Source organism: Camelus dromedarius, chromosome 12 (assembly GCF_036321535.1).
Source record: "Camelus dromedarius isolate mCamDro1 chromosome 12, mCamDro1.pat, whole genome shotgun sequence".
Lineage (NCBI taxonomy): Eukaryota > Metazoa > Chordata > Mammalia > Artiodactyla > Camelidae > Camelus > Camelus dromedarius.
The window spans coordinates 40,883,009-40,895,656 of NC_087447.1; the positions used below are offsets into that span (position 1 = coordinate 40,883,009).

General features: G+C 40.3%; 1 protein-coding gene across 2 annotated transcripts in view; it reads left to right on the forward strand.

Moving 5' to 3' along the window:
- Nucleotides 1-12,648, forward strand: part of GALNT18 (polypeptide N-acetylgalactosaminyltransferase 18) — a 313,567-nt gene that overhangs the window by 233,951 nt on the left and 66,968 nt on the right. For both annotated transcript variants that reach the window (XM_064492571.1, XM_031460024.2), the window contains exon 6: nucleotides 249-363. In XM_064492571.1, coding sequence (XP_064348641.1) covers nucleotides 249-363 — 115 coding nt within the window. The remainder of the gene's footprint in view (nucleotides 1-248; nucleotides 364-12,648) is intronic.

Sequence of the window (12,648 nt, forward strand, 5' to 3'; positions counted from 1 at the left end):
CACTTGCAAGTACCACCAGGAATGACAACTGGTCCCAGGCCAGAAGCCATGTGTTGCTGCCCTGATGAAACAGCCTTTCTGGAGTAGCTGGTGAGGGTAGACTAGGAGGGCCACTTGGAGAACGAGACCCACACCAGTTCTGGCACCAAAGGAATGGGGAGGATCAGATCGTCCTGGCAGGAAGGCAGCACTGCCCCCGATGAGACAGCCCCTCTGCTCACCGCTGGCCATCTTCCCATGCCCTGCAGGAGCCCAGCCCTCATTGGCTGCTTCATCGTGGACCGGCAGTACTTCCAGGAGATCGGCTTACTGGATGAAGGCATGGAGGTCTACGGAGGCGAGAATGTGGAGCTCGGGATCAGGGTAAGCAGGATTTCTCGCCCGTGGGACTTGGCTCAGCTTCCGGAAGGTGAATGAGTCCAGGGGGTGGGGAGATGGGGCTCAGGACTGAGGGTGGCGGACTGATTCTGAAGGTCCAGTCCCTAACTTGGTCTGTGTGTGTGTGTGTGATCAATGCTGGTGGGTGTGTCATAGAGACACAGGGTGGGTCCTGTAGAATTTTCAGGAAGGAAAGGATGCCAGAAACTGCTTTGGCTGGGCTGGGGACATGGGTGGGTTGAGCTCCCAACTCAGGAAAACATCTTGGTTAAAACCAAACACAGGCTCCTCAAGGGTGAGCAGAGGGGCGCTCCAGGACGAAGCTGCCAGCATCGAGGGGGTGCTGGTCAGGAGGGACCCTCAGAGTTGCTTCGCTTCACTCTCCCCACCTTTGGCGTTTCTCACCCTGATTTTCTCCATCTCCTCCACAGTGGCTCACAGACCTTCCTAAAGACTTTGTCAAGAGAGGGCTACAGGGTACAAACAGCAAAACACAGCCGGGCTCACTCCATGCAGGTTTCTGACCCCACCACAGGCTGGTCAGACCCTTAGACCCCTCGTGCCTCACACCACTTTCCGGAGGTCGCCACTGTCCAGCCTCAAAGTGCAGGGCATTCTGCAGCTATCAACGTGCGGTGTGCAGCCACAAGAGGCACCATTTAATCTCTCATCCTATAGGAACCTTTCAGAGGCTCTGGCCCGCTTTCCCTGGGCCCGTGAAACGGTAACTCCAAAATGAGCCTCTCCCCCACGTCTGAGGGACACATTAGGTCTCTGGGTGGTTGACAGAATTTGATGATGGATACAGTGAAGGCCCTCATCCTATACAGTGAAGGCCCTCATCCTATACAGGGAAGCCTCATCCTATATCATCTTATCCTCCTGAAAAAACAGACGTACAAGCTGTGGCTTGTCCCCACGACGGGCCCCACTGTCCTCTCCGTGGGGATCTTTAAGCAGCCTGGCACACCATGCACTGCAGGCCTACCAGCCCCTGGAGAGGACCTCGTACCTGCTGGTGTTTGTGTTCATGGCAGTCTTCCATGGAGCTGCCATGGCAGCTCCTCCTCCCTGCAGCCCTCCGTGCAGACCGCCTAACAGCTGGCTAGTTCCCATAGTGACCCCACTCTTGCCCCTTTGGCCACAGTGTCTGTAGCCAGCATCTCCTGTTCTGATCTCCAGCTCCCACTCAAGGACTCCAGCTTGGATACACCTTCCTCGGCCCTCCCACCCAGTGGGCAGTCAGCTGGCCGTGGACAGCCCTGGCCCTGCCCTGAGGGGAGGTGGACGCTCACCTCCAACGAGCATCTCACACCACCTACGATGACTCGACAGGCAGTGTGGGCCTGACTTGTCACCCAGACTAAACACTAGGGCTTTGAAGTCTGGCGGCAGGAGCAGCTTGTCTGAAGCCGAGCTTAGAAAACACTTGCAGACACCTGTGTTCACTGAAACCCACAGAAATTGCTTTGGAAGCAGTCAGAATTCATGGGCTTATTGGGGAGCTAATGTATTCATAGAGGACAGAGCCCGCATAATCACCCTCATTTCCCCGTCTCTCCCTACACCAGTCATTTATTCACCATTTGCGTCCTCACCATCTCATTTCCGCACGCTCCCAGATAAATGCTCACCCCCAAACATAATATTTTCCCCTAGTTGCTGCTGCCGGGAATTGGCTGAGCGGGCAGGCCCGCCTCTAGTCACTTATGCTCTCGGGGTAAAAATGTCCAGAAATGGAGAAAGGAATTAGATTTGTGAACTCTGCTTCCAACATGTGTGTGAGTCAATCACGGAGTGGTGGGAGATTTCTGGCTTTTCCTCGCCTAGATTACAAAGCTGTTTCAGCGCATGGGCTGGGGAAGGCTTTCAAATACTTGTTTAAAATCTTTGGGAGGTTTCATTCTCGGGGTGTAAAATACAGTATAAAATATTGCCTGGCTTTTTTTTTTCCCCCTCCATCTCTTCCCTCCCATTTGACAGAGGTGAAGTGTCATGGAGCTGAAGGAAAGGTGGCTTTTAAAGCAGGGATCTAGCAACCTGTTGGCTGGCAGGGCTGAGGACAGAAGGAGGGGCTAGTTAATTTGAATTTTAATCCCGGGTTTCTGCTTAAGGGATACAGAACCTCTGACCATCTTCAAAATATGTTCACATTTTGTGTGGTTTTCAGTGTTTTCCTTTCACGTTTATGAGTTAACATCTCAATGCTTCACTTTCGCCATCTAGAATCTCGCTTTAATTAGGGAGGACTGTGCGTAAAAATGGGAGACATTATGTCTTCCAGACCCTAGCATTCTAGGATTCTGTGAGTTCTGCTATTGTTTTCTGCAGTGACATTTGGAGAAAATTCACCACTTTATTACATTGTAAATTTTTATAAGTCTCCATCTAAGTGATGCGTAAGAAGCCAACAAGAAAAGAAAAACTTATAACTATTTTGCATTTTAAAAATATATATGTTGACTTATTTTGTCCATTTTCTTACATGGTTTCTTTTTTGATTCTTTGATCATTCGTTTCTAAGGCAGAAATAATAAATAGGCTAAAAGTGAAAAGAAAAAAAGACAGACATTGCTTTTCTCACCTCATTTACTCGCAGGCAACTTATTCAAAATCCTTACCCATTTGGCACAAAGAAATAGAGTTATTCACACAATTATTCGGTACCTACTCTGGCACTTTACTTATAGCATCCATCTACAAAACACCCTAAAAGGTAGCTGCTACTATAATATCCTTTTTTTTTTTAAGGTGAAGCAATTGTGAAATTAAGAGCTTACATAATATGTTCTTGAGGTCATACAACTTAGATCTTTATGACTGAAAAACCTAGTTAGATATACCACAGTGATCTAGTGATAAAAGTTCTCTGAGCATTCCCTAAAGAGTATTACAATGTCCGTGCAGTAATTTTCTTCTACTTCATTCACAATCATGTTTACTGAGTCCCCATTTAAAGCCTTATTCTTATTTTGCACTCAGTCCTAATAAGCCTTTTCCCCCGATTTGTTAGTCCACAACTCAGTGGGAAAAAGAAGGGAGCTGCTGTGGGCAAGTAGAAAGAAAGGAGTGAGAAATAAGAGCTGACGTTGAATAGGAGAAAGGTTTACATAGATGATGGCTGTAAGAATGCTAGAATATATAAGAGAGTATTCAAGAGCTGGCAAGAAATTAAATTGTTAGAAACTGTTATGGGTTAAATTTGACTCCCCTTTAAAATATGTTGAAATTCTAACCCCTGGTACGTGGGAATATGATCTTATTTGGAAATAGGATCTTTGCAGATGTAGTCAGGTTGAGAGGAGGTCTAGGTTAGGGTGGACCCTAATCCAATATGAGTGATATCCTTGTAAGAGGAGGAAGATTTGGACACAGACAGACATAGAGGGAAGATGACCATGTGAAGATGGAGGTAGAGATTGGAGTTATGATGCCACAAGCTGTGGAATGCCTGGGGCTACCGGAAGCTAGAAGAAGCAAGGGAGGATCCTGCCCGAGAGGTTCTGGGGAGACCGTGGCCCTGCCAGCGCCTGATTTCAGATTTCTAGCCTTCAGAACCATGAGAGAATATATTTCTGTAGTTTTAATGATCCAGTTTGTGGCACTTTGTTATAATAACCCAAGGAAGTTAATACAGACACCAAAACCTAGGTGAGAGTGGGAACCTAGAGAAGGTCTGGGTCTGTTATATTTGAAGAACCTGGACACTTTAAGGTTATGGTTTGTCAATTTCATAGAGTATACAGAGGACAGGATACAAAGCCTAAGGCTTGACCAACATTAAAAGTCTATTAAAACAGCCACCACCCCTTACCTCCCACAAAGCTGAGACTACAAAGGCCAGTTATCTTAGTGTAAAATTGAGCTAGAAATATTCCTACCCACATTCTCAGTGTTAGAGTGAAGATTGCCTGTCTCAATCTTACGCTAGGATGAGAGGAAAAATTCTCACCTGTGAGTCTCTCCATTGGATCTATAATTTAAAATCAAAATACTTCCTGGTGCAGAAAACCTCAAGAGTAGAATTAAAGTTATTGGAGTCTCTTAGGCATCTGCCAAAGTGTATACGAACCCTCTCCGGGGAAAGACCCCTTTAATCCAGGCCACGAAACTTCTCACAGCTGGAGTTCCAAGGAATATGAATTCATTTTTTTTTAATCACAAAACAGACAAAGGAGAAAGAACCACGAGCAAACACCAGCAAAGGCATTGGACAGCCAAATTTAATCTACATAAGTCTTCAAGTATTGAATCGATCATACATAAGATATAAAATGTTGTATACTGTATTTAAATACGTAAAAGAAGAGATTGAAAATATGAATAAAAAGCAAGAGACTATAAAAAGACTAGTCATATTAGGATAAAAATAGAGTTTCAAACATGAAAAATATAAAAATGGAAAATTAATAGCTTAATAGATGGATTAACCAGCTAGATGGATGTTGTTGAAGGAAAAAAATTAGTAAACTGGAAAATAGAGCTGAAGAAATTATTCATAATCAGCCCAGGAAGAAAAAGAAAAAAATATGAAAGAAAGAGGTTGAGAGACATGTAGAAATGAGAGGGAAGGTCTAATATCTTAGAATTCTAAAAGGAGACAGTAGAAAGAGAGGATTAGGCAAAAGGAATATCTGAGTAGATAATGACAGATTCAGGAAGTCAACCTGTCCAAAACAGGATAAATACAATAATATTCACACTTAGAGGTGTCATAGTGGAACTGCAGAACACCAAAGACAAAGAGAAGATCTTATAGCCGTCAGAGAGAAGAGAAGGACTACCAGCATTGAATGATAGTTAGAGTAACAGTTGACTTTCCAATGGCAATAGCGAAATCCAGAAGACCATGAAGTAATATTTTCAATATGCTCAGAGGAAATAATTGTCAGATTATGTATGTATACTCAATAAAAATATCCCTCAAAAACTAGGGTTAAAGAAAGCCATTTTCTGAAATACAAAAATTGAGTTTGCTACTAATGGATTCTCACTAAATAAAAAAAAAGAATATACTTTGGGTATAAGGAAAATGAGCCCAGAAGGGAATCTGAGATAAAGGAAAATAATTAACTCAAAAAGTAGTAAATGTATGAGTAAATCTAAAGAAATATTGATGGTAAATAACACTATAGTAATTTTCTGTGGGGTCGTTCAAACTACAGTGCATGACAGTTGCAAATAAGTTGGAAGGGGGTGATTGTAATTAAGGTGTTCTAAATTGGTGGCCTCCATTGTTAATGAAGATGGATAAGATACTAGCTGACTCTAAGTTTTGATAAAATAAGCTAGTTAAAATTTCTAAGGGAATTACATCTTAATAAAGCTGGGGGAAAAAGAAAAACAAATAAGGAACATTTCCATCACTGCAACAATTACAGCCATGTCCCTTTGTAATCTATCCCTGCCCTAGACAACTACAAATCTGATTTCTGTCTACATAATGTTTGGCTTCTATATAAACAGAATGATACAGCAAAACAGATTTTCTAGGGGAGCCCAGAAAATCATAGATATAGAAAGTATAACTTCCAAAGTAGTAATGGGGAAAAATGAAATACGAAAATAGAAAGACAGAAATAGAAACAAAACAGGTGGTACAATAAGAAAGCATACAAAATGGTAGAAATAAAGCTAAATATATCAGTAAATACAGTAAATTTACGTGGACTAAATTAAAAGACAAACATTTTTAGATTGGCCTTTTGAAATTATCTATAGACTATAAGAAATATCTGAAATATAATAATGCAAAAGGTTAAAACTTAATGGAAAAAGTCATAACGGGTAAATGCCAATCAAAAGAAAGTAGCAGTAGTAATATTAATATCAGAAAAACTACTATTACAAAATACTTTATCATAAGTAAGGGAGATTTCTACAAGATGACAATATGTACAATTCGTCAGGAACATGTAACAATTATAAGTTTTTATACACCTAACTGTACAACCTTAATTTATATGAAGTAAAAATGGATAGAATTTCAAGGAAACATTAATAGCACCACTAACATAGTGGAGGAGTAAATAAATTTTCCCAGTAATTTATAGACCAACAAAATTAATAGTTTGAATTGAATGGGCATATAGACAACATTGTATCTAACAACTACAAAATTCAACAAATTTCAAGGGATTAACGCCATATAAAACATGTTCTCTGACCACAATGGAATTAAATTAGAAATCCATAACCAAAAATTATAGACAAAAGCCATATTTTTGGAAATTGTGAAATATTTCTAAATATCTCATAGGTCAAAGAAGAAATCATATTAGAAATTTGAAAATATTTTGAGCTGAATGATAACAAATATACTATATATTACATTATATGAAATGCAACCAAAAGAGCACTTAAGAAAAATTACAAATCAAAACAATATGGTATAAGCATAGAATCGGACACATAAATCATTGGAATGAAATAGAGATTCCAGAAATAAACCCAAGCATATATGGTCAATTAATTTACAACAAATGAATCAAGAAAATACAACGGGGAAAAGATGATCTCTTCAATAAATGATACTGGGAAAACTGAACAGCCACATGCAAAAGAATGAAACCGGATCATTATGTAACACCAGCTACAAAAATTAACTCAACATAGATTAAAGACCTGAAGGTAAGACCCAAAACCATAAAACTTCTGGAAGAAAACATAAGCAGTAAGCTCCTTGACATCTGTATTCTCAAAGCTCTTTCCCTCCAATTATCCTGTTTAACGTATGCAGCAATCAAGTGCCATAGGCAAGCCAGATATTATTATCCTCATAGAGTTGTAAGGTTACAAATTCTTATGTTGGCCAGAAAAGTTAATTCGTTCTTGTGGTTTATTATCCCATTATTATAATCGTTATTTTCACAGTAAAGATAACAAGAAATCAATTTAAGTACTTTGTAAACTATAAAGTGCTCTATAGTAAACATGATCATATCTATTATTACTATACATGTAGTTATATATGTTGCATAAATGTCCAACCATACATTTAATATGGTGCCTTATTTTTTTAAGCATGCTTTAATGTGTAAGTAGTAATATAGTCCTACTGTCAGCAAGTCCCATTGCTTGGGTCTTGGTGACATTCACCAAAACGCAAAGTACTGGGTGAGAGCATACCATTGGCTAAACCTAGGTTATAGGCCCATGCCTTAGTTCCAGGGGACAGGGACAGGTTATGTGTGCCTCCTTTCAGGTTGCATGGGCCCAAGAATTACACGTGATGTGATCCCTCTTACAGGAAGGGAGTTTACAACCTCGGTTCAAATGTCCTCTAAAACAAGTAATATAATATCTGGGATATTGTACTCGCTATTTTGAACACTTTATCATAAATGAGATTTTTAAGAAAACCTCTTTATTATGGAAAATTTTAAACATATCCAAAAATAGAGGAAATAGCATAATAAATCCCATGCATCTATCACCCAGTATCAACACTGTCTATTCATGGACAATTTAGTTTTCATCTCTAGTCCTACCCAGTCCTTCCCAACTCCAGTTAGTTTGAAGCAAATCTCAGACGTTGTATCATCAAAAATATTTCAATATGCATCCAAAATAGATAAGAACTTTAAAAAGACATGATCACAATACTTTGTCAGTCCTAAAAGGAGGGAGGAGGTCAGGGGTTAGGAATAGGTAATTAGGTTTATTTATTTATTTTTAGTAGAGGTACTGGGGACTGAACCCTGGACCTCATGTGTGCTAAGCACACACTCTACCACTGAGCTACACCATCCCCCTGTCCTAAAACTGTTAAAAGAATTCCCTAATACTATCCAATATTCAATCAGTGTTCAAATTTGCCCCAATTCTCTCATAACATTTTTTCACTTTGTTTTGCAATTTGTTTGCTTGAATCAACATCCAATTGATTAATATGTCTTGCAAGTCTCTATTAATTTGCTGGATTTCTCTCTCCATCTCTTTTTCCTCCTTGTAATTTATTTTTAAAGAGATCAGGTTATTTGTCCTGTGGAGACTCCCACAGTCTAGATTTTCCTGATTGCATTCCCCTGATGTCATCTAACATATCCTTCTGTTCCACATATTTCTTCTAAATTGCCAGTTAGATCTAGAGATGTAGGTTCAATTTTGTAGCAAGAATATTTCATAGGCTGTATGTGTGCACTTTCATCACAAGGTACTTAATGTCTTGCTGTCTTCCCATTTGTGATGCTAGCAGTCATTGCTGATTATTGCCTAGATCCAGTAATTCATTAGGGGTTGCAAAATGGTGATATTTTAATTTTATTTTTCCTTACTCATTTATTTGCTGGAATAACTTTTATAAAGAGACAGTTACAATCATCCATTCTTTGGTTGCCTGGAAGTACAACAAAGTTCATTAGAAAAAGTCAGAATAGATAATTCTATAACAGCTTACCCAAAAAAATGAGCTAGTTCTCTACCATCTCCCAAAGAGAACCAAGTAGATTTTGAGTACCAGTATGAACTTTTGGATTTAAATATATTTGATGTATTTCAATTCATTTTATTTAATAGCCTCATTGATTTGCACGTTTTCCACCTTAGGCCATTGGGAGCCTATTGACATTTGTTCCTCAGGGAAAGAGTCCTTTTGCCTCTTTAACGGCTTGCCTGCCATCAGGAATGTTCCATCTATACATTTCCTGCTCCAGATCTGTAATCAGCCATTTTTCTAAGGAAGCCAGCTTTCTTTTAGTGAGAAATGGTATCTAAAACCACAGTCTGGGCACTAAGGGTGCTCATGGCTACTGAGTTGGTCCATGTTTCCAGGTCTCTTCAGTCGTTAGAGCTAGAAATTATTATTTTATAGAGAGAAAACTCTAGGTGTTCATGATGATCTTTCTGAATCCAGTTTAGTACCACAGGCTTTTTACTTAATCTCAACAGTCTTACATCTATATTTCCTTTCTCCCATGCACAAAATTCTGGTTCTTAATGACACCAAGATAATTACTTGTTTATTTTATTCCCCAGTATGCACACTGCTGTCTCAGAACACTACCACCAACAATATGATTACTAGAAACAGCAGGGTTTTTTGCATTTCTTTTTGTGTTTAGGTTATATTCTGCTAGAGATGCACAGTCAAATTACTGTGATTCAAAGTCAAGTAGGATCGTTCCTCTCTGTATAGTTATCCTGCCAACCTAATAAACAAGTTCATTTCTTTTATTTTGCTTTTGATTTTTAGGAATTTTTTTTTTACATCTGTAATTTTTATAATTTTGAAAATACTGACGTAATTCCAAAGTCCAGCCTGCAAAGGAAAGTGTATCCAGAGAAGTCCACGTGCTATTGCTCTTCGTTATCCTGTTTCTTCACTACCTCTAACATAAACATGTCATTTGTTTGTTGTTCTTTACACTTTAACAAAAGGAAATATGTATATATTTGCATCTCCTCTTTCTCAGATAAATGGTAGTATACTATGTACACTTTTCACTACCTTGTTTTGTTCACTATATAAGTTTTTGTTCGGAAGATCACTTTATAATAGTATATAGAGGTATTCCTCGTTGCTTTTTTACAGTTGCATAGTACTCTAATGCATGCATGTTCCTTAGTTTATTCCACCAGTTTCTTTTTGAGGGCATAGTGCTATAATGAGTTGTCTTGTGCATACAATTTTTCACATCATTCTGGATTATTGTTTGAATAGATTCCCAAATGTGGAATTGTGAGCTCAAAGGGCAAATGCATGTGTAATTTTGCTAGACATCATCAAATATCCCTCCAGAAAGGTAATATTTATCCCACCAGGAATCACGAACATACCTGTTTCCTTACAGTCAACCAACAAAGTATGTTGTGGAATATTTGGGGTTTTGCCAATCTGACAGATAAGAAATAGCTTTCAGAGTAGTTCTAATTTGCATTTCTCTTATGAAGAGCTAGGCTGAACAGCTTTTCACATGATTAAGGCTATTAGCATTTCTTTTTTTCCATGAGCTTTTCATTTCTTTGGCCCACTTTCCTGTAGGATTGTTAATCTTTACTCTATTTTTAGAATCTCTTTACACATTAGAGGTGGTAATACTTTGCCTATCATATACATTGCAAATATTTTCTCCCAGTTTGTTACTTGTCTTTTGATTTTGTTTCTGATGTGTTTTTTGCCATACAAAAGCTTTTTTTTTTTAATGTAAGCAAATGTATCAGTCTTTTTCCTTCTTGCTTCCAGAGATCAGTCAGAGTAAAATTTACCCACTATAAGTTTAGAGAGAAATTCACCTATGTTTTCTTCTAATACTGGTATGATTGTATTTTTTGCATTTTAATCTCTGACTCATTCAGAGTTAATCCTCTGCCTTCAGGGTTTAAAATCATCCAGCTCATAATGTTTCATTTCAGGGACTAACCTGGGCCCACATTGCTTTGGGAAATGACCACAGTACCGTTTCAGTGCATGATGATTCAGCTCAAATACCTCGTCGGAGATGGGGTCTGCATCAGACAGTACCTGAGGTTGCAGGAGACTTCAAAACTGGAGGGGGTGATGGAGACAAGAGCTGAGCTGAAAGCCAGAGTGCAGAGAGTCAGAAAGGAGGTAGACTGAGGAGCTGCCTAATGAGTCAGAAATCTGGGTTCAGGGAGCCAGAGACCCAGAGGAGGAAGAGAAAGCAAGGTAGGGTTTATAGCCATGGCCCAGAATAGGCAGCACCATTATTCGAGACTTTTACAAAATATATCTAAGGTTAAAGGACTAGAGACTTGGCTAAAATTACCAGTAAAAGAGGTCCAGGCAGGTCCTGTGTGCTTGTTAATCCTGCCGTGTACTGAAGTGCCCGAGGGACTGCGTGGTTCTCCCCAGAGGCCTTGCCCTCAGAGGTCTGAGAAGTCTCAGCTCACTGCTAGCACCGTGACTGTTCTCACCCAGCCGCGAGGACAATCATTAAAACTCTGGATCCTACTGTTTCAGGTAAACTGACTAGTCTCTGCCAGCCCAGTTGGAAGGGGTGTGGGCACCAGCCTTCCTGCTCAGCCAAAAAGGTCTCAGGAAACCATCAGACGCACCAGATCTCATAGAAAGCCTGCAGGCAAATTCTTTGACCTCCCATCCCTGGAGACAGAGAAAATTGAACACCTTAAATTGGATTTTAGTCTTTGGTTGCTCCTAAATGTTATGGTTGGGCCAAGCCTGCTGGATCTAGAGTTCAGAATAATCGGAGAGCTTGGAATAACACATCCTTCTGTGTGTGTGAGTGAGTGAGTATGTGCGTGTGTGTGGCTGAGAGCCCTGCCGCTGTTTTGTTTCATTTTGTCGTGAACTGGAATCTGCTGTGGCATTGTCCTTCAGCTGCTGTCATGGGGTGAATAAAGCTTACGGAAGGCTGACAGCCGTACAGTGGAATCACTGTTCATCGATGCAGTCTTCTGAGGCCAAGGATTTCAAGACACCAAACACAGGTTTCAAGCTTATGAGATTTTGTACTTCCTAAGGGAATTTTCCAGATTCAGAGCTTTAGCTAAGACACTGTCCATGAGTTGCCTTAGCGCTGTGCTAGATGCTAATAGTGGTTTGAGTGCTCACTGTAGGTCAAGACGTAGCCTTTCCTGGTCCTTATAAATGAGTTATAAAGTCCAACAAAAATGGCTTTGCGATTTCAATCCCAGATGATGAGAGACTTGGGGGTGCCACTGACTGAAAAAGGGGTGTTTGGTGTGGAGAGTTGGTTTGTGGGGGAAATGGGGCACATTTGATATTAGGAACAACAACAGAAATAACCAGAAAGCTTGCGTTGTTCATCCGTCTGTTTAGGCAGTGAAACATTTACTGTGCTGCTTGTGTTACACACTTGGCGTTGGGGGAGAAATGTACCACCTGGATCCTGACTTTGTCAGGAAGCCAGGACTACCTAACTAAAGGTAGAGAGAAGGCTTGAAGCTGAGATGGGGGATCTGGTGCCCCAAGTGCCCATTGAAGGTAAGAGGATGGAGGAGCCCGGTGAGGATGGAAGTTTGAACTGAAAGGAGATTTTAGAATTGAGCGTGGGCGTGGGAAATGGGATTAGTGGCAGGTGGTGCCCATAGGTACAGGGAAGAACCGACTGAAAATGTAAGAGCTGAGTTGGGGGAAAGTCACAGATGTCAGGGGGAGGCAGCATTTCAGGAGTGCACGGGTCACACTGAGATGACCGCTAATGATAACAGCCGCTGTTTATTGTTTATTTACTTTGTGCGTAGTGCTTTCTTTATGCAACACTAGACACTGTGCTAAGCACTGGGCACATGGGGATGAACAGAATAGTTTAGGTTGTGCCCTCATAG